The sequence below is a fragment of the Oxyura jamaicensis genome, chromosome 13, assembly GCF_011077185.1.
Source record: "Oxyura jamaicensis isolate SHBP4307 breed ruddy duck chromosome 13, BPBGC_Ojam_1.0, whole genome shotgun sequence".
Lineage (NCBI taxonomy): Eukaryota > Metazoa > Chordata > Aves > Anseriformes > Anatidae > Oxyura > Oxyura jamaicensis.
Window position 1 is genome coordinate 8056900 of NC_048905.1, and position 25562 is coordinate 8082461.

At 47.0% G+C, this 25562-nt stretch overlaps 1 protein-coding gene across 5 annotated transcripts in view; it reads left to right on the top strand.

Annotated features, from left to right (window-relative positions):
- Positions 1–25562, top strand: part of PSD2 (pleckstrin and Sec7 domain containing 2) — an 84804-nt gene that overhangs the window by 51119 nt on the left and 8123 nt on the right. For 2 of the 5 annotated variants that reach the window (XM_035338316.1, XM_035338317.1), the window contains exons 5-11: positions 1448–1528; positions 2091–2203; positions 6020–6080; positions 11790–11880; positions 12944–12987; positions 16539–16729; positions 17901–17971. In XM_035338316.1, the coding sequence (XP_035194207.1) occupies positions 1448–1528; positions 2091–2203; positions 6020–6080; positions 11790–11880; positions 12944–12987; positions 16539–16729; positions 17901–17971 (652 nt within the window). Of the gene's footprint in view, positions 1–1447; positions 1529–2090; positions 2204–6019; positions 6081–11789; positions 11881–12943; positions 12988–16538; positions 16730–17900; positions 17972–24019; positions 24427–25562 lie in introns of those variants that run through there. The other 3 variants (XM_035338320.1, XM_035338318.1, XM_035338319.1) reach the window with 3 other exon arrangements.

A 25562-nucleotide genomic window follows, 5' to 3' on the forward strand; every position in this document is an offset into this window, starting at 1 on the left:
TAGCTCCCAGGGTAGGCCATGGGGACACCTCAAGAGCAATTCAGTCCACCCAAGATTTGTGCAGGGCTGTAGATGTGCTGCTGTCTTTTGATTTTAGGGAGCATTGGTTCTTCAAGCTCAGCTTGAGGTTAAGTGGGAGAATGCCTTGTTCTCCCCTGTTGATCGCTCCTGTGCAGCAGTGTGTGACAGTCTTTGCTGTATCCTCAGTGCCCAGAGTGCCCAAGCAGATTCCCAGAAGATCTGGCAAAGGGTGTCCAGGCAGAAGGAATCAGAGCTTTTCTTCCATGAGACTGTAGGATCACACTTGTGAGGTGGGACCTGACCAGTGGAAGGGAGAGCACTGGCTATTTCCCAGCACTGGCACAGCCAATGTATGAGGTCTTCTGCAGGCTTAGAGCTGAGAGGTACAGTTGGCTTTGTGGGCTGCAAGCCCACACTGCCGGCTTATGTCGAGCGTCTTGTCAACCAACACCCCCAGGCCCCTCTCCTCAGGGCTGCTCTCAATCCATTCTCTGCCCAGCCTGTATTTGTGCTTGGGATTGCCCCGGCCCAGGTGCAGGACCTTGCACCTGGTCTTGTCAAACTCCATGAGGTTTGCAAAGGCCCACCTCTCAAGCCTGTCCAAGGTCTCCCTGGATGGCATCCCTTCCCTCCAGTGTGTCAACCTCACCACACAGCTTGGTGTCATCCGCCCACATCGACCAATCCCACTGAACTGAGATCATCTACCATTTTGTGCCAGCATTCATTGATCATCCTAGCAATTCTGCTACCTGGGTTGTGCAGATAGAGGAATTAAATATCACCCATTCTGGCTTTAAAAGCAAGAAGTCTCTAAGCATCCTTCAAAATCTCCAAGCATCCTCCTTCACCCCTGGAGAAGCACTTAAGGGCTAGTGGGGCCAGAATCTCCACTGAGCTCTCCTGCACCCTGGCTGCTCCAGTACCCCAGGAGCATCCATCTGACATGCGAGCTAGTGTGTGGGACTGCAAAGAGATGCAGAGTGAGGTGCTGTGGTGAGAGAGTGAGATGAGGTGGGGTGGAGAGCAGGAATATTGCAGTAGGATTAGGGAACACATCCAGCAACGGGAGAGGACAAGGTAAGAGAGAAAGCACTAGGCATCCTTCTGGCCTCCTCAGGCTGGTTTGGGTGGAGGAGGCTCTGCCTGGCCCCAGCATGGCAGAGGGGTGCACTGAGGGCAGGTACACCTCATTCTCAAGTGTCTAAGGCTGGAAGCTGCAGTGCTAGACTGTGTGCGTTTCAGGGCCCTTTGGAGGTCTTTCAGCAGCCTTTCGATCTGGGAGAAAGTCCTCCTGGGTCTGGGATCATGTCTGCAGTGTCATACTGGGAGTTTGGGCTGGCCAGGAGGCAGCAGTCTGCTGTTCTCTTGTAGATAGTGTCTTCTTCCCTGATGAAAGGGCTGACTACTCCCTCTTTAATTACAGTAACGAATTTAGCAAGTTGGTAGCAGAGGAGTATCTCAGCTTCTTTGACTTCACTGGCCTGACCCTTGACAAAGCACTCAGGTGAGCTGGTCTCTTGGCACTCCCGCGTCCGGGCTGGCCAGAGCAGAGTACTGTGGTGGGTTTCTCCTCTGGGCTTCCCAACTCCACAGAGGCTGTCTGTGCAACAGGAGCAGGGACTGGGGGGAGCTCTAGGTTGTCATTTAATATTTACTTTGGTGTCATGTTTGGCACAAAATACTACCACCAAAAGTGGTATGTAACAGGAGGGGCCACAACGTGCTTCCCCATGGTGGAGAGCAGCTTTCCCAGGAATCCTGTTCTGTACAAACCCAGAGCAAGTGGGATCAACTTCTGCCCATTGGAATGGACAACCCATCCTGTTGCCATTGAGCCAGAGGTGGGTCAGATCTCAGCTGACAGCATGTTTCCCTGCACAGGTCAGAGCTGGCTCCATAGAAACCCTTTGCACTGCACCTGCAGGGGCCCAGGGGCGCACAGGCTGGGGGGAGGACAAAGGCTTTCCTAGCTGCTCTGAGGATCCCCTTTCCACCTCTCTCCTTAGTGTGGATGCTTCCCAGCAGATTGATCCATGACATCTTTAAGTATCATTTTCTCTTTGCAGGACATTCTTGAAAGCATTCCCCCTGATGGGAGAGACGCAGGAGCGGGAGCGGGTGCTGATTCACTTCTCCCGGCGGTACTGCCAGTGCAACCCAGAGGAGAGCACTTCTGAAGGTACCACTTTCCTTCCCAAGCTCTGGTGTGGCACTGCTGCACACTCACAGTGCACCTGTGTCACAGAGCCTGCACATAAAATGAACCATCCACATCTTGAGTAGCAACCACTGGCCAGACCAGGCTGCAGCTTATTCTTCCCCTGGGGTGCTGCCCTGCTGACCAGCCCTGCCCTGGGAGGGACTGAGGACACCAGGCACTGTACAGACCTCCTCGGGAGAGTCCTGTGTGTCCCCTCGGGGTCTGATGGTGTGAGTGTGGGCTCCCAGTAACAGGGACACGCAAATGCAGGTGAGCTGTGATGAAGGTAAGCTCCTCAGCTGTGACCTGGCTTAGTGGCTGTGCTTTGCCCAGCACCAGGGGAGGGAGGGAGTGGTTCTCAGGGGTAGTGAGTTACTGCAGCTGTGGCTTGCAAAGTGGTATTTGCTCAGCCCAAGATCTCATCCACTGAAAGAGGTACAGCTGAATGGAAGACATTTCCGTACAGATTGAGGAAGACTATTGGCTTGCTATGCTCAGGGATTGCATTCTTTGCTCTCTACTATGTGCAGCAGGCAAAAGCAGAGTTGGATACAATCCTGGGCCCACTGGAGATGTGTATTTTGTTAGCCACTTTCAGAGTCCTTCTCCATTTTTTTTAATAGAGATACTTCCTTCAGTTTTTTTTTTTTTTTTTTTTTTTCTTGTTTGTTTGTTTTAATGGAAAAGGTCATTTGGAGTACACATGTGCATGTGCACACATCCAGACCTGAGCACACTCAAATTCACACTTACATGAATATCTTTGCACATCTGCTTACGTGCATCTTGAAATACCCCCATGGGTGGAAATCAGGCTGCTGAGCAGATCTCAGCCAACCTCACAGAAGTGCTGCTTGCTCCTACTTCACCCTCTCCAGCGTTATAGCAGTTGGACCTGAAAGATCGTGCTTGTCTCTGCCTTGCAGGCTACCCAAGAAGCAGCAGTGCCTTGGGTCACACAGACTCTCCAGTTCTTCTGCCAGGCTAACTGAACACAAGCTATTCTCAAAACAGAATGACCTCTTCACTTTTGTCTGTGGTATCTGAATCATGTATAGGCTTACATTTCATTTCCCTATCTTTGCTTTACACACATTTGTGTGATGTTTTCTCCCACTGATCCAAAAAGGACCTTTCTCTGGGAAGGGTCCTCAACCTGCAGACATTAAGCTGGAGGTTAAGCTTTCATGGCTCTTTTCCCAGAAGTGATTTCAGCAGTCATACCTAGCTGAAATATCCCAAATGCCCAATCCTGACTTCTCCTCACCACCTTCCCCCAGAAGTGATCCCCAGCTCTATTGCATCCACCTCCTACCCCTATAGACAAGGGCCTTGGGATCCTTTCTCCACTTCTGGTCCTCAGGTACCTGTCACACCCACTGTGTGGACAGATGCCTGCACACACCAGCTTGAGCAGAGGCTGAGCTGGAGCACGAGGCAGTCAGATCTCTGACTCCATACACACCCTTCAGCATAAGTCTGTTCAGAGGGCATCAAATAGTCAAACAATACACGAGCTTTGCCATGGCAATGAGTTCACATAGGTGCCAATGGAGCTACAATATGACAGGTGTTTAAGAAGAAAAATCAGATACCAGTTGTCAATGCTGCATGAGAAAGTATCTGCTAATACAAAAAAAGGATGAACCCAGAAAGTTAAACTCTTCAACAATGGCATGGCAATCAGTGGAGATGTCACTGCTGCTGGCAGGACCTGTTTTGAAAACATTACCATCCTGAATAGTACAAAACTCTTAAGGCTAATGAAAAGTGGAACTGAAACACATCACTGATGCTACTGTCATGACCCATTCATTAACACTTAGTGCCACAGCATTACCGGTGATGGTGGCAGCACATTTCACAAGGCTTGGAAGGACCACTCTGCAGACCAAATGCAAACTGAATGAGTCCCAAGCAAGACAGATCTGTGCTTAGTGCTGAAAGTGAAAGGGGCTTAAAAATACAATTGTAATCCAATCCAGTAAATATGTGCAAGGCCTGGAGGGAAGCAAAGTAGCTCCTGCAGTTCACACCTTTTGCAGACACTTTGCAGTGATTTGAGGAAACTATTGCAAGCTGATGCAGTTCCTTCAGAATGTAGTTCTGTCTGGTTGTATCTAGACAAATCTGGCACAGGGTCTTCCACCAAAATGAAATTTGAGCCACTACATGTTACTTAGATGTCTAAAGAAACACCTGTGTCTGTGGTAGTCTGTCAACATAGAAACATGATAAAGCCAAAGCAATTTGGTCTAGAGGTGGTCTGGTGGCTGTGAAGATCTTACAGCCCTCCCCTTTCAGGGCATTTCTATGTGCTGATTCAATTACTCTTCCACTGATGGAGCCACAACTGTTGCAACACCAAGGGTTGCTTCAGCCTGCATGACAGGATGCTGCAAACAAGGGTGGCAAAGCTCTGACTTGCTGCCCTCTGAGTGGGGGGTAGGCCTTTCTCCCAGAGAGCTGTGACTTGGACACGCTATGGGTGCGCTCCTTTACTGAAAAGGGACAGATGTCGAAGAGTTACGTGTATGTGCTGCGGCACTGTTTTAGCAGAGAGAAAATGTGAATGTGACTGAGCCAAGCAACAGCAAGTGAATAGCGGGTTTGGGGACATCAGCTCCGCCTGGAGGCCGTGGAAGGCATGGTTTACCTGACCCAAGCAACGCAGTAAAGCAAAGTGAAAATGTCAGCCCAAAACCTCCCATAGAGAATCCCAAATACACACTAGGAAAGCATTTTGTTCCAAGCCCAAAGCTGCTTCTTGTGGAAGTGAGGAAGCACCTTTCTTAAGAGGTGATTCTCTCGTGAATGTCAGAGACAGCAAGTCCCTGCAATTGTCAGTTCTCAAACAGAAATATGTGATGTTCCCACAAGAAACCCTTCCTTCCTCAGAGACTGTGGTTTTTACTACAGAGAAGCTAATGTGCTCAGTTACCTTCATCCTGTGTGGCTTGTGTGTCTTTGGTTGCCTTCAGTTGTCAGCATTTAGAGCTTGGCCGTGAGCCTGAGCTGCTCAGGGCCTGGTCCATGAAGCAGCACACCAAGTCATGTAAAGAGCAGGTTCAAAGGCCGAGGTTACAGTATTTTGGCACTCTGGCCCCTCCCTGGTGCTCTCTAACCACTTTGTGTGGTCCTTGTTCAAGTGCTGGAGTACAAGGCATCTCACTGCTGTGAGGTGGTGTGTGGAGACAGACGAGTCTCTTGACCTTCAGCAGCTTAAGGACTCAGCATGGTTTTGAAAGAACTAAAGCCACCAGCCTGGCTGGTACAGAACAGGGTGCTGTGCTGTCTCAAATGGAAGGAGAAACTGTATGTGTTTATTGTCAGAGAGACAAAAATTCTGCACTCTTTTGTAGTAATAATTTTGTTGTAGGGCTGAAGAGCTTGCAGACTGCACAGGAACAATGGCTAAAAACCTCAGGACGAACCTGTGTGGTGACTGTGGTCAGCTGGGGGAAACTAGCTTAAAGTACTCTGTTTCCCAGTCTCTGCTACGTTCTGCACTGGTGATGGCACAAAATGGACGTAGGGGAAATAGAGATGGGGTTGGTCTGATCTTTATAAAGTCATTGACAAAATTGCTTTCAAGCCAATTCCCTGGTGATCATTTCAGGAAAAGGTAAAGTTTGAGGGGAAAAAAATATCTTTTTTTTTTTTTTTTTTTTTTTTTTTTTAAAAAAAAAAAAAGCAACTAACCTTGCTTTTGGAATGGGCGGGCTGCCAAAACAGGGCAAACACTGAAACTCTATGGAAGGGAGAATTATAATAGCTGTCTGACTGTTGTTTCAGATGGGATTCATACGCTCACCTGTGCCCTGATGCTGCTAAACACAGATCTTCATGGCCATGTAAGTAATACTTGGAGATGTGTCCTTCTTTCTTTCCCATCTAGTGTAGAGGTCTTTCCCCTTATGCAGTATGCATTTTGGAAAATCAGGATAGGGTGGCAGATCTGACCAGATCCAGGGGAAATTGTGGGTGCCAGGACCAGTCCTGGGGACAGACCTTCTCTTACTGCCACTGCACACTCAAGCCAAAGTCACATCTGATGTCAGTTATCCCATACAGGCACAGGCAATGCAGCTTTCTTCCCGGGACCTACTGCATACATCAGCCCTGCCCCAGAAACTCTCATGGAGAAGTCCTCACCACCAGTCTCTGTGGAGTGGCAAACAGCAGCTCCAATTGTGCTGCTTTTTCTGGTGGTTCAGACATGTGACACTCACCTCATCTGCAAAACTGCTGCAGTGGAGTCATTAGTTTCTTACAGGACCAGATCTGATTCCCAGAACATGAAACAAATCCCAGCTGTTCCTTTTCCCCAAGAAAAGGAACATTACAGAAAACCACTGGAGAGCATCACATCAGAGAGGCCTCTGGATAAAGAGCTGGGTGAGCAGAGCTCACTGCCCAAAGGTGTGGCTGGATGGAGAACAGTAGAGGCTATGTGTAGGTTGGATTTATTCCTAAAACGTCAAGTAAATTGTTCCCAGTGTGTAGAGAGGAGAGCAGAGTAGGAGGAAGAGTCACTGCAGAGAGAGATGGGACTGGGCATAAGGGACACATAAGGGACACACTGGGACACTGTATTCCCTTGGAGACCCCTGCCATGATGTACAGCTGGCAGTATGCACAGACTGTGCCCTGCTCACTGCTGTGGGAAGATGTAGGTGCTGTTTATACAGACCTCCTTCCTGCTCTCCAGCCTTGTGGTGCAGACATAGAGCATGGCTGTGAGCCTCAGAGGACTGTGCACAGGGCTAGAGGAAGTCCTCGAGTCTCAGGGCACTGAAGCACCTTCTTTCATAACTGCTCTGAGATCCTAGACCTGGAGCCGCAGACTCTCCTGGACTTCTGTGAAGCTGGGAGGTGGGAGGGTGTGGGTGTGGGTGCATGGATGTGTGTAAGGCTTGTTATAGCAGCCTGTACATACGAAACCTACACTAGTTTTAGTCCCTTTTTTTGCCCCATAGTCCCATGATTTCCAAGCTGTATTATCGGAGGCCTCTTCTGCCTCCAGCTGGTAACAAGTCATTGTGCATCTGCAGAGACTTGCCCTGATTTATCTTTATGAGCCTTTTAATGAGATGGCAGTAGGCCATAACCTCACTTTGTGTATACTGGTTTATAATCACCTTTGAGAGGAGCCAAGGGTGAGAAGATGACACTGCATGAGTGCTCTTCACCTATGGTGGCAAAGATGCGAAGGCCACCAGCTTCACCACTGCCACCCTGACAGTCCAGCTGGGAGACCCTCCCCATCATTACACACAGTGGCAAAGTTTGAACACAGCAGTCGATGGAGGGAATTACTGGTCTCAGCAAGAGCATCCTTTCCAGATATGCACTGTGGCCTGCACCAAGCTGGCTACAGCTGCCACAGCTTCATCCTCTTGGGAACAGGCAGCCTGTGACCAGTATCACACTGTCTCACTCCCACATGGCTGCCAGTAACATATCTAGCAAAGTGTCTTTGCATGTGGTGGGCCCAGCTTCCGGGAGGGTCTCACATAACATTCATCCTTCAACAGAAAAGGTTGGAGCCAAGGAAATACTTTTATCAAGGCATTTACTGCAGCAGCAAAAGCAGACAGTGGCAGAAGACAAAACGCACCTCCACTCAAAAAGAAACTAGATTTGTCTGATTGTTTTAATTAAAAAAAATATCCAAAAAGTGTCTAGGAAGGTGGAAATTATTGAAAAAGAAAAAACAAAACAAAACAAAACAAAAAAACAACAAGCCTCCAAAACCTTATCATTTCAATTTTTCATTGACAAGCTGGCTAATAGACCTGATGAGAAGAAATTATCTCCTGCTATCTAGGCAAGGAAAAATGCACCTTTCTTTTGACCAGGTGTAGAAATGCCTGAACTTTTCGTTGAAAAATCTTTTCTTTATTTTTCCACATGTAACATTAATTTCTTATTCTCCTTCTCCTCCTTTTTTTATTCCTCCTTCTGCTTCTGGAACCTCTCTTTCTGCTCTTTAATCCTTTACCAGGTGGTAAGTGCAGTCATTCTAGTGTTTTGCTTTAAAGCACTAGCATTTGACTTGTTTTTTTTTTTTTTTTTTTTTGTTCATTTTGGGTCTTTTTTTTTTCTGTGTTTAAAAAAAAAAAAAAGATTTTGTTTGTCTAGATTCCTGAGTTGTTGTGCAGTGAGTGTCCTTCACTACTTGGTAACCCATTAGCAACTGATATGAGTCACATAAAATCCTCCTTGTGCAAAGAAATTGCAGGATACCTGGGACTGTGTGGCTTGATCTCTCACGCATTTTGTTAAATATGCTGTTGGGATATTACATATCACTTTTTTTTTTCTTTTTTAAATTTCCTATTTTAATATTGTGTGTGTATTTCAGTGTTTTCCTGTACATTGCCACAGAGTGGGAAATCCCTTTGGTTAGGAGAGGGGGGAGTTGATGTGTCTCATTAAATGGCAAATTGTCTATAGTGTCTCCACAGTGGCTAGTTCACCTGCCCAGTACTGATGATCACATATGCTGAGTTCAGGCCTAAAGGTGATGAGACTGGCTTTAAAATGTGAGATTTACACATGACCACACCGTAGTTCTACTTTAGTACTGTTGATTTTCTACTGCAGGTACATTTGGACCCTGTTTTGAAATGGTCCTGCAAACAAACTATTTTTAAAATGAGGTGCTCCATTTTCATAGAATCACATGATTTCTGGAGTTGCTGTTAAAAGCCAACAGTTATCAGCAAACACTGCAAGCTTTTTAATATAAACCGGGTTGTTGCAGCTCTGCACTGTGCTTTGCTGGTGCTGTTTGAGCTCCAGGAGATCTTATGACAAAGTACTCCTGTGCTCTATCTTTGACTCTCAGAGACAAAGCTTTGAGATATTTCCTTTTCAACACACACCTTTCTCCCTCCTTGTTCAGAACTGCTTGCCATGGAAAGACAGTGACAAATCAACACCTCTTCATCACCAGCATTCATGATTACATTTTGCCCTCAGAGTACCAAGTACTTTGCTGAAGCCCAGCTCCTACGCTCATACTGTAATGCAATGAGCTTAAGCATTCAGTTCAAAAAGCAAACAGCAGCTCTCATGGCCATTGGACAGAGCATAAAAATGGGATCTGTGGCAGCTCCTAACATTGCATGCATCACTATTAGTCTTAAAAACACTGTGATATTGTCCTTTGAGACAAGCTTGTGATTTCACATTAGCAATGTGTGTTAGTAGCACTCAGAAAGCTGAAGTGCTCTGACAAACAGCCACTGGAGCCACCTACAGAGTGACACCAGTCTGCCCACAATGGCTTTGTGTGGTCTAGGGGTCATTGTCATTCAAAGCCTGCAGGATCATTCCCTGCAGCAGGTTGATTTGATTCTGCAGCCTAGAATAAATCCACTACCAGATCCCTTTGTCCAGTCAGACCAGCAACCCTCACCTCATGATGCAGCATATGTGTAGTTTTGTTGTTTGTTTGTTTGTTTGTTTTCCCCAGGAGATAAGTATTTGAGAAAGGTCAAGAAAGCCTGAGTAAAAGCAGGGTCTGCCAGGGGCAGGATGCTTATGCTGGGAAGCTCACTGTGGATGCACTCCATTCACCACTTCATAGCTATTTTTGATGCCTGGTGCCTCCAGCTCAGAAGCTCAAGTGTTTTAACACCTTACAGAGTGAGGGCTGGGGAGAGCACCAGATAGCCACCCTTTATGGCCTCTGGCCACCAGCAGCGTGCTCCTTCTCCTGGGACTTTCACATGACACTTCTTTTCCCACTGAGCACCCAGTGTTCCCTCATCCATACATACCTGCACAGCCTCCTAATGCTGGGACTTGGGAGCAACCAACAAATACCAGGCTACAGCTGAGTATCTTCCAAAGCCCATTTTTTAAAATATGCTCTCTCACCCTCCTTCCTTTCTCCACCCCCATGCCTGTTGTGATGCTGGCTGGTTTGTTTGTTTTTCTGTAATTCACCAACCGGCCAGTACACAAACCTCCCCTCCCTCTCTGCTGAAGAAACACGGCACGTTTGCAGGCTTCCCGGCAGGTTCCCCGTGCAGCCACTGAGCACTGTCTGGCAGGAGCATTTAGCTATGGGGTCCAGTTATGGGCAGCAGCTGTGGGGCTCTCCTGTGAGAAAGCAAAGATGGTCGAGCCTCATGCTATGCCATACTGCGCCAACTGCAGCGTCCCTAGGCACTGCAGATTCATAACAGTGCTTTTTATCTCTTTTCCCTGACCTCTCATGGAGGAGACAGGAGGCATAATTTCAGACAGAGCTGCTCAAAGCTGCTCAGAGGCAGCACCAGCTCCATGTACGGCCAAAATTGTGTCTGCATGCATAGATGGCAGGTGTAGGGGGTCTGTTGTGGGTTAATCCCAGGCCCTCACTCTTTGCTAATGCTTTCCTCGGGGAAGAAGCCCCAGGGGGTTCTGGCATCAGTCTCTCTCAAGACATTATTTTCTTGCACAGAAAACACACCTTACTATGCGGAGCACCTCTCCTATCATCGGTTGCAGCTTCATCCCCTTGCAGTGAGGGCCTTCCTTTTCTTCCTCATTGAGTCCCTAAGTGGGGTCCTTGCTCAGCCTTAGGACCAGTGGTGGTACCTCATCTCTCCTGCTCTCCTCTCACTAACACCATTGTCCCCTCCATGTGATATCACCACAAGATCTGTTCTTGGGGACTTTGCTTGAGGGTGTGGAGGCTGCAATATGGCATGACACTGGAGACACTTATCTTTCCTTTGTGATATCAGACTCCTTTTTCTGAACCCTACAGTTCTCACTGATCACCTCCACACCTCTGTTCCAGTCCTTTGTAAAGGTACGATTGCAGGGGGAGGCTTAAGGAAAAAGGCTGTCTGCCTCCAGCCCCTCAGCCCCTGCAGGCTGAGAAAGTGACCTGGCTATGGTGAGGGGTAAGAGGTTTGGGAGGACAGATGTCACAGACTAATATATCAGGGATTCCAGATGACCTGGCAGTATCGGCACCAAATTTTTCTTGACATTAGCTGGTGATGACTGAGATTGTCTGCACACTGCCCTCACACAGCCCAGCACCGTATTCACACAGTACTGGTAGCTGGATTATCTCTCCTTGTAACAGCAATGAAAAATAACAGTTTTCATTAATCTTTGCCCAGTGCTGGTTGTCTTCAGGTGCTGACACTGCATGCTCATACAATTTCCCTGTAAGCTTGGAGGCCCATCCCAGTTCCAATATTTTAAGACAGTTTGAGTGCTTGTTGTGAGTTTCGAAGCACAGACCTTGTACCAGGGACAACCTGGAGGCCAGAGGTGAAATCACTGAGAAAGTTTGGAGCAAGACCTGACTGGAGGTTGGTTTCAGGTGTTTTATCTACACTGTTAGAAGAAGTCATTTTAAGTGTTTTGTTGCTGGCATGAGCAAATAAATCAAAGATCCCAATAGGAAATAAGAGCAGAAGATGTGCATCTAGCTTTGAGTTTCTGAGGCAAACCCAGGCCTTGCTACTACATATAAAAGTGTTCTTTAAAAAACACTCTCATTAAAGTCAGAACTTCCCAGAAATTTAATGTGCTGCTTCTTTGCCTTGCAGAATATTGGCAAAAAGATGTCATGTCAACAGTTCATAACAAACCTGGATGGGCTGAATGATGGGAAGGACTTTGCAAAGGATTTGCTGAAGGTAATGTGACACACATAGACAGTGGGATGCTGTCATTATTATGGTAGTGTAACCTAGTCCTACCATGACACTCAGAGCCCTTGAGTCAGTGTTTTCTAACACACATTTATTTCATTAGAATTGCAATCCAAGTTATTCTGGGATTTATCTGCCCTCAGAGCATGCCAGGGGTCCCTTCCCACCATGGTAGTTCTGTGATATACCAGATAATGTACAGAAAAAAAATACCAGAAATACGTCTGTCTGGCATGGATACTTTTCTCTGCCTTCAGTTCCATGTAATTATAGGTAGTACGCCAATATAACTAGCTCAGTACCATGAGCGATTGGTTAGAGAAAATGAATATTTTCTCCTTCCATATGATTTAGCACCACCACCATTTTCTGCACCTGCCACAGGTACATGAACCTGCTCTGTTTTTTGCTGTATAGAAGGAGGTTGAAAGGGCTAGCCTCACATCAAAGATGTCATGACAAGCTTTAGACACAAACTTCCCCACCAGCAGACCTCACCCAACGCCATTCCTCAGTATGGTGAGGGCCACCCATGTGTTCTGCTTTTCTAGCCCATTCCTTCCCTCCTAGTGCCTCAGAGGAGTCATTGGAAGTTTTCCCAGGAGAAACTGGAAAAGCTGAACACCAAAGTTATTCATTCCCCTCCTGCTTCTCAGTGCGGTGTTCAAGCCTGCACTGTCCCTTTCCCCTAGTTAAGACACAGGAGGTGTTTTGGTATATACCAAACCCTTCTATCAAGTTTGTGTAGGCCAGAGTTCACTCAGGACTAGGCTCAGCACCCAGAATTAAGCAAAAATATCATGAATGGGCTCTTCGGCAAGGCTGGCTGCCAAACACCTGTGTTGCTGACATGCTCAGTCCAAACCATAGATAAAAAAAGGGTTTGGGAGGACAGCAGTTGTCTTGCTCACTAGTGAATACTTCCCCAGGACATTTTAGAAGTGAAGGTATCTCTCTGGGAACACAGACAGGGTGCAGAAGAAATGATCTCCACAAACCGGACATGTCTACTATTAGAGACACAGCTAATACCATGTTCTTGTTGCAGACACTGTATAACTCCATCAAGAATGAGAAGCTGGAATGGGCCATGTAAGTATATGTTAAGCATTTTAGAAAGAGAGTATCTTTCAAAGTAGCTGATGAGTCTTGAATCCTGCTTTTAGGATTCTTTTAGGAAACTTCTGGAAACTCCAGAAGTTTCCAGAACATCTCCTGCCAAGCTCTTAAGCACTGAAATCCCTCCTGTGGGCAAACTGGATTTATTTATGGCTTAGACACAAAAGCAGGTAGAGAGATTGGTGGCAGTCTGTGGGTGTAGGTTCCATAGAATCATAGAATAGAATCATAGAATCATTCAGGTTGGCACAATCTAAATGGCACAATCTAAATGAAGGGAAAGTCCCCTCTATTTTCTGTTACACCTAGAAAGTGCCAGTCCCTCTTCAGGTGCTTCAGAACATGGTCTTTGCTCGAGAAACTCAAGATCTGGGGTTACTTTGGTCACCAAGACCTCCCTTCTCTTCCACACAGTTCCTTCTGGAATCACTATGGGAGAATTGTTAAGGTTGGAAGGGACCTCGGGAGGTCTCAAGTCCAGCTTCCTCTCAAAGTGTTGTCAAATGTTGAATTCAGAACAGATGCTCCAGGCTATGTTCAGCTGCATCTTGAAAACCTCCAAGGGTTTTCTGGCCTTTCCAAGGCTCCTCTGGGTCTATGCATGCACCAGTGTTTAATTATCCTGATAGCAGCATTTTTTTTCTCACCCAGTTGAAACCTCTGGTTCAATTCACACCCACTGTCTCTTGTCCTCCAGTGAAGAGCTTGTCTCTTTCTACTGGATAACCTCCTCATAGATACTGGAAAGCTGTTATGAGGTCACCCAAAGACATATATTTTCTAGGTTGAACAAGTCCAGTTCTTAGTCACTTCTCACAGGGCAAGTGCCTCTGGGCATCTTGATGTCCTCTGCTGAACTCCCTCCAGCTTGTTGATGTCTTCCCTGTATTTGAGGCTCAACAAAATTGCCATATGTAGATATGATGTAAAGAGTAGAGGAGAATGATCAGTTCTCCTAGCCTCTTCAGTGTGCTGCTGTTCATGCAGCCCAGAATGCTCTTGGCCTTTCTTTCTGTTCAGGCACACTGCTGGCTCTTGTTCATCCTGCTGTTTGCCAGGAACCCAAGGGCCTTTCCGGCAGAGCTGCTCCCCAGCCAGTCAGTCCCAGCCTATCCTTCTGCAGGACCACACCACACCAGTGGCATACTTTGCATTTGTCCATTCTGCATTTAGTGAGGTTCCTGGTCTTCTGCATGGTGGCCCTGCCCTCACAAATATCAGCTGCACAACCCAGTGTTATGTAATCCACAAACTCAAATGCAGTCTGTCTCTTCCTGCAGATCACTAATAAATGAAAATAAATCTGTTCCCTTCAGCTTTACACAGACACCTACTGTTACCCTGAAACAACAAGGTTACAAGTCTGGGAACAGCTAGCGTGGTGGCCTCCACGATGTTTTCACACAGCAACTTCCTCAGCCCTTCTTCCCCTTCTCTGCTGACCACCACCATCTGTCTACAGCACAGGCCAGGACCCTCAGCGAGGAGATGGGAGATGTTTGCTCCCTAGCCCCATTACAACCCCACTCTTACCTCTGCCTTAGGAAGGCCCATGACAGACCCAAGGCCTTAAGGTAACACAGTGAACACCTTTTCTCTCCTCCCACTTAGCCTCAGACCTGTTTTGTCTCCAGAGAATTGTGAGACCGTGCGGGACCTTCTGGGCCATTAGCTCCATCATCTGATGTTCACTTTATCCTGTCCTGGCCAGAAAAGTGTCTGGAGATGGCTTGCTCCTACCTCCATCCCCAGCTACCTGGGCTGAGCTTGTAGACATAAGAAGTCTCCTGACTGGTTTCAAAACCAATCTTATGTCGAATCAGTGAGAAATGCACTACGGTGAGCTCTGCAGTGGAGATGTAGCCCTGGAGGGCTGTTCGGTGGGCGGACGTGGTCACCAGAGGGAGCTCTCTGGTTCCACAATGGGTGCCCGCGGGGTGCTTTATGTAAGGAGTTCAGCAGAAGTGCATCTGCAGGGTGGCTGCGGGCTGCGTTTACACAACTACGAGCTCACGCTGTCCTGCTTGGGCACGTCGAAGGAATAGCCACCCTCAGGGCGCAGGTAGCGCCAGCCGGCAGCATCCAGCCCTTATCCTGCCCCTGCCACCCTGCCCGTTTGATTTCCTGCGCCCCGTTGCTTGCCGCACTACAGCCTGGGACCTGCCTTGCTTGCTGCAGGGTGTCCTGTGTTATTGCAGGCTGTAACATGACCCCCCCCCCTCAGCTCCCCTGATGTGAAATAGATGCTCCCTGACACGGGGTACCAGACCTTCTTCTGCCTGCTCACCTCTGCCTTCTCCCAGTGGCCATCCAGCGAGTCAAATGCACTTGCCCATGAATCCCAGCCAGATGGGCAGACACATGGCCAGCACCCCGGCAGCAGGCAGGAGTTCAGGGGGTTCTCTCTGGTGCAGTTCTGAGAACAGGTCCCCACTAACTCCCCAGCCAAGTGTGGTGTCTGGGCTCTGCCTAAGCCCCAGGACTCCTGTGGGTGTCAAGAGCTGAGAAATCATCCTTCTCTTCCAAGAGCTGTCTGATACTTCTGCCATGTATTAGCTGTAGGTGGGGAAGTGTGGTATTTTCCTGCTTATATCCCATCTAATGGTTTAAACTCTGGTTCATTCCTCATCTGAGGTTTGCTCCCAGTCTAATCTAACCTGATCTAATCTGGGGTGACCATGTCATTTAGATACAAACATGTATCATGACAGGCAGAAATTCTGTGTTTGCTGTCCTCCTTAATGACCAGAAACACTGGGAAAATACCACTTCCCATGTAGGTTCTAGTTTCTATATGCCAAATTAGATTTCTCTTCAAACAGAAAGAGGTAGGCTTGGAGGAATCATTGGACATTTTCTGGAGCTGCTCAGCCCTTGCTGTCCAGAGTCCATGACCAGGAGATCCGTGAGGATAAGTTTTTATGGAAATTGCTCTTGCTCACTCCTGGCCCTCCCTCAGGACACAAATGGGGAGAGATGCATTACCTGTTCCAGAGTTTGTTGTTTGATCAGAGGCCCATCTCCCTAATGTCTTCAGAGCTTTGGTGCCTCAGAGATACTGAGGACATGCATAAAGCTTCTTCAGTATCTAGGAGGCCCCAGTTGCTGCCTCAGGAAAGGTTGAGAATCCCCTGTGATACCTGGCTCTCAGCCAAAGACCACCATAAATTTCTGAATGTGATGCACAGAGTTGGGGACTTTCCCTGTGGAATGAATGTAGTCCTCAGCAGTGCTGTGTCTGAGGATCCCTGGTGTTCAGACAAGCACCTAACCCTTTCTTGCTTTCAGTAACCTCACAGTGAGGCCAATGGGACACTTAACCTGCCACCCATGCTCCTTTCTGCTGTATGTAGATCACCACCGTTGGCACACTTGGTGTGTTACAGTCTCTGGGTCTCCTTTCCTTTTCTTTCTTGACTAGTCTTGTAATAAATAACTCCTTTTTTAAACCAAAACAAATAGGGCACGCTGTGACCCCACCCACATGTCCTCCACTCAATCTCTTCTTTGAATTTGTTTCCAAGTGATGAGGACGAGTTGAGGAAATCACTCTCGGAGCTGGTAGACGACAAATTTGGAGCCAGTGCAAAGAAAGTGACAAGGATTGTTGACAGCAGCAACCCCTTCCTGGACATCCCCCAAGCGCTGAATGCAGTCACCTACAAGCACGGTGTCCTCACGCGCAAAACCCATGCAGACATGGATGGGAAGAGAAGTACGTGTTAATGGGACAGAAGATGTGCCCCAGGCAGTAACAAGCCCTGCCCAAGCCTTCTCCCTGGCTCTCCCGCTGGAGTGGCATTTCCTCACTGTATCCCAGGAAACACAAAAGAGAGCCTCCCAAATCCATGAGCACCAGCACACAGGGAAAGGAGGGTTTTTTGAGGCATTTGCAGATATGGATGGTTTCAGGAGACCTCAGTCTTCATTATCACTGGCAAAGAACCTAACAGTGCCTGTCCCACACAGATAGACCTGGTCTTCCATTCTGTTCATGGGCATAACCCTGACTCCTACGTGACGAGCAATAGGCCAAGGCTAGTTGCACAGGAGTTGTCCACCTGAACACTGACCTTGGGGACAGTCTGGTCTTCAAAGCTTTGGCCCAGTCTATATTCTGCCATGTGCAGGGTGCTGGTGGACAGGTTGACTCAGCTCAGCTGGTATTACACAAAAGTTAAATAGAATATATTTGGGAACTGTTAATGAGCAGTGCTTAATGAAACCTTGGATGACCTCTTTTGCAAATTGATATGGATGGCCCAGTCACTGCAGCCAATTAGAAGCCTTGAGTAGAGAAGATTACAAACAAAGGCCTCTTGCTTCCAGCACTTTCTTAATAGCCCATGCCTTGGAGGACCAGCTCTCTTGTGGTGGTGTAGACAGGCTTCCCTCACCTCCCACCCCTCTCCAGCTTCCAGCAAGCTCTCTTTTCCCAGTTCCATCAAGATGGTGGGTGGTAATGCTCCCCCCTCAGTGGAACAGAAGCTTCCATAGCCAGGGTATGTCTGCCTAATTCATCCAAACCAGAGGAGCTCAGGGAATGTTTCTGTTCCTCAAGCATTCAGTTCGCAGAATACAAACCTGTGTCTGGAGGAACAGAGAGACTTCCTGTATGTGTCCACTGGTAGGCCTGTACCTGCTCATCTCTGTTTCTGACCTGTTTGTGTTCTCATGGGGAGGCTGCATCTCCCAGCCCATTTCTGTCACCTGACATGTCCCTGATAACAAGCCACTCAAAAGCAGTAGCTTGGAGGTGTATGAGGTCTGGGCATCAGTACGTGCCTATGGTGGGTCAGGAAAGGGTTGGTTTTGCCAGAAACATGAAGGTCAAGCAGTAATGGCAGAAGCAGGTGTGTATAATTAGTTGTTCTTCCTTTTTTTAGCTCCCAGAGGAAGAAGAGGTTGGAAGAAATTTTATGCTGTGCTTAAAGGGACCATCCTTTATTTACAAAAGGTAACTGTGGTGGACTGTCCCATTTGCTGTTTCATGCTGTGTCCAAAGCAGCCCTGCTGTCCTAAGTAGGAGACCCATACATGCATGTAGAGGTGAATCAATGTCCTAACGCATGTGTGGACGTATACAGAACTCCTCCGGAGACCAGTATACAGAGCTGGAGAATGCCATCATCTTTGATGATGGTGTTCATGCTAAGGGCACAGCCTCAAAAGAGGGTCATACAGAAAGAAATATTAAAGAGGAAATATAGAGGCAAGACTTCTGCAGAAGTGTAAGCAAGAAATATAAACAAATAAGGGATACTGGGGAGCATGACTGAACAGATATGGAGTAGGTGGGACATGCCTTAGGAAGCAGAAGGGGCAGACCATCAGACCAGTCCTGGCTATTGTTTTATTAGTTGGCATAGACCTGAGCACGAGTAACTCCTGTGAGGCTGGTATGGAATTCCCTATGCTTAAAGGCTTTTGTCTCCTTTCGACCTTGCCAATTTGGGTCCTTCCATGGGCTTCCAAGAGACATTTCCTGCCTCTCTTCATCTCCATTGCATAGCTTTCTCCAGCTCCCCAGTTCCATAGCCACCTTTGAGTCAACATGAGTATAAAACCCAGGTTCCCATGGAAAGCAAAGTTACAATGGAAGATTTTACCTGCATGCTATGGCATTTACCTCTCTGCCTTTGAAAACCCTTGGATGCTAGGAAGATTTCCGTGGATAGTCTTTTCTATGGGAATATCTAAGGAGCCTGAATAGGACATCACTTGAATGTTAGTAAGAGCCAGCCAGGGGTGCCAAATGTCTACTCATCATGAAGCAGCATAACCCACTGAACTAGGTCTGAACTACTTTAGTAGCACATGCTGTTTGGTAACCCATTGAACTCACCTTGCTGAAACAGCATTCCCTGTGGGTAGATGTTCCTATGTGTTGCAGTATTATCTCCAAAGCAATGAGAGTAAACAAACTTTGGATTATATAAGAAAGGCAGAAAGATCCTCAGGGCAGTATGGAATTATGACTCATTGTTCCTAGCACAACCCAACGATCCTAGGTTTTGCCAGATCCCATGGCACAGGACACAAAGCTAACAGAAATCTGGTAGCAGCTAATTGTAATTTACCATGTGGATTGCTCTTAGCCAAGTGGTATTTTAACAGCCTCACTACTCTTTCCTGCAGCTGAGGGAAGCTGCAGTGTACAGGAGAGCCCACTCTCGCACTCTAAGCTTGGCCATCATGAAGTCACTGGTCATTGACACTCTTTTTGCATCCCAGCTTCTTTTCTCAACACAAGTCTCCATGTGGAGCCCAATGAAGAGGTCCCCATGCTGACCATGGATGATGCATGAAGATTTAACTAGCACCATTTTTTTTGTCACTTTTTTTCTGTGGAAAAAAAAAAAAAGTAAATTCATCAAAATCACAGGAAGCATTTAGATTTAAATGAGTTTTTCACCAAGCATTTTTAGGTCTAGGTATGAGTCTGTTGAGGGGGTATATATTTGGAATGAAATACACATCTGGGATATAATTTTCTTCTGGACGAAAATCCAGTTTACTGAAGGTTTTCCTGACTGCTTTGAAAGTATTAGAAGGAGCAGTGAGACCAAGACAGAGTTTCATTGCTGCTGAAGAGGGTGGAGGGGTTGGTTTTTGGCCTTGTTATACAAGGCCAGCAGCAGTGTCTGTCCTTGCTGTTTTATTAACATAGGCTGTTATGCTAGTCCTAGGAGCTTAGAATTTAAAAACAGCGTGAGGATGAGATTGACAGAGACACATAGCTGTTAGAAGATCAGTGTTGTTATCTAGATGACCTTCAGGAGAAAATGGTTAAAAGACTGAGTGCTTTCTTTACCAGGAAGGACTAAAGAAGCAACACACCTAAGATCTGACTATGTTATAAAGGTGTCTGAAAAATAACAGCCATTACTGATGTGTCAGTCATGCAGGGGGTATGAGAGTTGCTGAGGGTGCCTCAAGGAAATAGGAACATAAGAACATAACATTGTGCATTAAGAACAAGAAAAAATAACCCAAGAAACATATGGGCCAAAGATTTGGGTAAAGAGTGGTTTCTCAGTTATGAGTCGCTGACAGACTGTATGTGGTCCTCCTCAAAGTACTCCTTGGGCTGGTTTTGTCTGTAGACAAAATATCGATTGGGCTTTGCAGAGACAGGACAAGTGGCTGAGGTCCCCCCCCCAAAAAAAAAAAAAAAAAAAAAAAAAAAAAAAAAGGCTGACACTTCTGAGCATTCCCAGCATCACAACAGAGAGTGGGTAAACTTCAGCACAGCCTTATTCTTAGTGCAATTTCTTGCCTATGGGTTGGTTTGCAGAGCTAAAAAGTTGCACAGTACAGGAAGGAAGCCATGTGCAAGGCTTCCAAGCTCTCAGCAGAAGATGCCTGCATGTAAATAAAAGATAGAACCTGGCTTGAGCACAAGTCACGGGGAAGAGATTTTTGTACATGAAGATAGAGAAGAAAGTACCTGCTTCCAGACACACCTTACACCATGGAGTACAAGTTCAGCCTCATACATTTTTTTGCTCAGATCAAACCAAGAATCTGGTCTTTAACAGGAAACTCTCAGAAGACAATGCAGATAAGTCCAGGGGAGCAAGCTGACTGGAAGTGAGAGACAGAGAAAAAGGGGGAGGGAGAGAAGGAGGGAGGGAGGGAAGGTCTGGGGAGACAGATGTATAGAAAGAAGGAATGGCCAGATGCAAAGAGAGGTAAGAATAGGATAAGACAGGCAGAAAAGTGGGTGGGTGTGTGGTTGGCTGGCTGGATGAGAAGAAAGCAGTCTGATAGAAGCAATTCAGGCAGCATCCATAAACTCACTGTAAAGATGTAAAGATGTCACATATCATTGACTTGCCAGTGTTAATTTCTGGATTAGCAAGTTCTAGCACAGTCTGCTGAAGCAATTGCTTGATCCCCTGAAGGGATGCAGCACAGTCTTGACGAAGAAATGCATGCTTGGAAGCAGGGCGCACCTCTCCTGCACTCTAATCCACACTGATCACTGATTCACTCCGTGGCCTTTGGCAACTTACTTCACCTCTGTGAAATGGGGATAATAACCCTTAATCATCACACATAGAGGGGTGTTGAGAGGAATGATGGAGGGCTATAAAGCATGAGATACTTTTGTATGGAAGTACTGGAAAGGGTGCAGGTCTCAGCATTTCTCCCAAGGCTGCCCTTCCAGCCCCCACCCATGGAAGAGTTCCCAGTGCTGCCATGAGCCAGTGACATGTCCTGTGAAGGCAGACCTTACCATGGTAGTGCTACTTGGAGTGCCACCTTAATGGCCAGACTTAAGAGGGGCAGCGGTTTGTTTTCCTCATTGAATATTTTTTTAGGCTAGTGGGTATGAGCTGAAGAAAATGAGGAAAAACCCCTCGCAAGCTGCAGCTTGACAAATCTCTGTAGTTTCATGCCCATATTCATAGAATCGTAGAATCATTTAGATTGGAAAAGACCTCTAAGATCATCAAATCCAAACACTGCCAAGTCTACCACTAAACCATTTCTCTAAGTACCACATCTGCACGTCTTTGGAATGCCTCTAGGGATGGTGACTCAGCTACTTCCCTGGGCAGCCTGTTCCACAACCCATTCAGTGAAAATAATTTTCCTAATATCCAACCTAAACCTCCTCTGGCCAACTTGAGGCCATTTCCTCTTTCCTGTCACTTATTGCTTGGGAGAAGAGACTGACCCCCCACCATGCTACAACCTCCTTTGAAGTAGCTGTAGAGAGTCATAAGGTCTCCCCTGAGCCTCCTTTTCTCTAGGATAAACAACCCCTTTTTGGACACACTCCAGCACCTCAATGTCCTCCTTGTAGTGAGAGGCCCAAAACTGAAGACAGTATATGAGGTGTGGCCTCACCAGAGCTGAGTATGGAGTCATTTCCTTAGTCCTGCTGGCCACACTATTTCTGACACAAGCCAGGATGCTGTTTGCCTTCTTGGCTGCCCAAGTACACTTCTGGCTCACATTCAGCCAGCTAGCGACCAGTATTCCCAGGTCCCTTTCTGCTGGACAGCTTTCCAGCCACTCTTCCCCCAGCCTGTAGTGTTGCATGGGGTGGTTTTGCCCCATGTGCAGGACCCAGCCTTTGGCCTTGTTGAACTTCATACAGTTGGCCTCAATGCATCAGTCCAACCTATGCAGCCTATCCCTTTGCAGAGCCTTCCTGCCCTCAAGCAGATCAACATTACCTCCCAATTTGGTGTCATCTGCAAACATACTGAGGGTGCACTCAATCCCCTTGTCATTGATAAAGATGTTGAAGAGAAGTGGCCCCAATACTGAGCCCTGGAGGACACCTCTACTGACCAGCCTCCATCTGGATTTAACTACATTCACTACAACTCCTTGGGGCTGGCCACCTGGCCATTTTTTTACCCAGTGAAGGGTACACCTGTCCAAGCCGTGAGCAGCCAGTTTCTCCAGAAGAGTGCTGTGAAGAGTATTCATTTCATTGCTGTCCAGAGGATAGGGCAGCAGAATCAGTGTGCTGGACTTTCACCCCATCCAGGTGTCATACAAAAGCAGGCGCAAGAGAGAGAAGATCTTTTATTGAACAAACAAACAAACAAACAAAAAACAAAGCAAAACAAAAACAAACAAACAAAAACAACTTTGAGCTGGAGAGCTCATATTAGTTGTAGCTACTCTACCCCCTGCACATTGGAGTAGACAGTAGAGGAGAGCTGCCTCACAAGACTGAACCAAAGACATCATGGAGCACTGTCATGGCAGAAAGGAAGCCCAGTCAAGGGGGTTGTGGTACACGTTTAAGCAGGCTGAAGAGACAGATGAATGGGGACTCTGTCATCAACATTAAGTCAAAAGTAAATTAAATGAATTTGGAGGGATTCGAAAACACAGCATCTACACATGGCCTCAGCTCCTGCAGAAAACATCCCCAAAACATACCCTTTAAACTGCTGACACCCTTCAGCCAGAGAAGAAAGGAAAAAATAAACATCATCATCATTCAAGGGCTGGGGGCTTTGGGTAACTGAAGCAACATAGCAGATCATACCTTGCCCATTTTCCAGTGACAAGTGTTTATGTGAACAACATAGGACACAAAAGGCAAAAAGTTCAACAACCCTGTGATACCAAATTTGCCAGCAAATATATAGCAGGGTAACACCACAACTGGAAAAAGGTGAGACTAATATTAGCATATGATAGCATGGAGAAAACATTGCCTGCATTTATTCTAGATACGGCAGGACACTACTTATGCTTTAGTATAAATCATTTTTCTTTGAGATTTAAGACAGAATCCCTTCACTGAAAGCATCCATGTTATTATTATGTCTTTGGACACGTTTCTTCCCCAGGAGCTTAAGCACGTGCTTAAACTTCCACCAAAGCTCAGAAAGGTACTGGGGCAAAACATAGAGAAGATGCTGTAGGCTGTGAAGCAAAGCTGTCATGCTTTGCTGAAAGGCAAGGGATTATTCTCCAACGGAAGGCTACACACTGGTATGAGTGCTGGGCATCGTGAAGGCTCCCATTCCATGTGTGTCATCATAGAATCATTGCGGTTGGAAAAGACCTCCAAGATCATCTGGTCCAACTATCCCCCTGCCACCAATATCGTCCACTAAACCATGTGCCTAAGTACCATGATAAACTTTGTAACATGTAACATGTAACTTTGGAGCCGTTTGTGGAGGCTTCACACAAAGATCATCTAGTTCCCCCCCCTGCCATGGGCAGGGACACCTCCCACTAGATTAGGTTGCTCAAAGCCCCATCCAGCCTGGCCTTGAATACTTCTAGGGATGGGGCATCCACAGCCTCTGGGCAACCTGTTCCAGTGCCTCACCACCCTCTGAGTGAGGAATTTCTTCCTTATATTTAATCTAAATCTATGCTCTTTCAGTTTAAAACCATTAAGCCTTGTCCTATCACTACATTCCCTGACAAAGAGTCCCTCCCCAGCTTTTCTGTAGGCGCCCTTTGGGTACTGAAGGTCTCCTATTAGGTCTCCTTGGAGCCTTCTCTTCTCCAGGCTGAACAACCCCAACTCCCTCAGCGTGCCTACTGCAGCACAGGCATTAAAATGAGCTTCCTGGCACAGCTGGCCCATGAAGAAGTGAGCCTGCAGTACCATACACTCCTGCAAACCCATCCGCCACAAGGCAGACACAAGGCACAAGGCAGAGAGAACCTGCTTGATTCAACCTAACCCTGACTGACTGGGCCCAGGTTTAAAAAAAAAAATCTGGATTTTCCTACACCTACATTAAATCCTGTAAGCCTGATATAAGCAGAGACAGTAAATGATGGTACCATTCAACATGAAGATCTGCGTTTGTCAAACCAGTTTTCATCCGTGGAAGTTTCTTCTTGTCGCATGCCATTAAGCTTAGCTATTCACACTGTATTTTTAGAAAGCTTATCTTGAAATAAGGGATCATGGGTTTCCTGGTCATTTTTATTCAGATCTTGAAATAAGGGATCGTGGGTTTCCTGGTCATTTTTATTCAGATCACAAGACATCCTTTGGAAAACATCCAGAACTGGATGTGTGTCTACAATATAGGAGGCTTGAGCAGCAAAGGCTTCCTCAAACACCTATCTGCTGCCAGGTGGAGTAACATATTAGTAACATATTAATAAGTCAAAGCATTTGGTTTCCTTTCTTAAAAGGCTCACAGTGCATTCCTCTGGCTACTGGAACACCCAGTGTGACTCCTGCAGACATCTCTGCTGCACGTAGGCATTTAGCTGTGGTTTGAATTTCTGAGGAGCTCCAAACCACTTAACAGTGCAGGAGAGCACTGCAGAAAGGTTGTGTTTACTGCCGTGCAATGCACCCATACTGAACGCAGGGTGCCTGCAGCACCCACCTCTTCTTGTGCTGGAAAGCCAGGGCTTTTCTCTGTGGTTTGCATTCAAAAGGCTTTTGCAGGTGGCAGGATCCCATGCCAGACGTTTCTGGGCCCTCGGCCTCATGACATTTCTTCGCACAAAGCCAAGCATCACATACAGTGCAGCAGAAAAGAAGGGAAAGAAAGACTTCAGAAGCCTTCCCATCAAGAGCGGGGCTCTGGATGAGCCAAATCCATGGGCTGGGTTATGCTGGACCTTTGTGCTCTGAAAGGCAGCACAGGGGAGACTTCTGTGACCTGACACTAGAGAACAACCAGAAGACTGTAGCCTGTAACAAAACATAACATAGACTTAGTCCTGTAGGTTTGCACAGTAATCAGCAGGACATGGCAGGCCCTTCCAGGGGTACCATGGCCTGACCTGGTCATTTCACAGCAGCTGAAGATGCCATCAGACAGCATAGCTACCCAAAAAGGCAATTCTCTCCACCAGTCCTGGTCTCCATCAGGTTGCAGCACGACCACACAGGTCCATCACAGGGCTGCACCAGCATGTGTCTCCACGTGACTAGGCAGGGGCCTGCAACACATCACCTGCAGTTTCTCACCAACCAGAGGCAGGTACCTGGGGGCAGGTTGATGGTTTGTTTTAGCCAGGGACAGGTTTTTTTCACATCCATCCATCCATCCATCCATCCATCCATCCATCCATCCATCCAT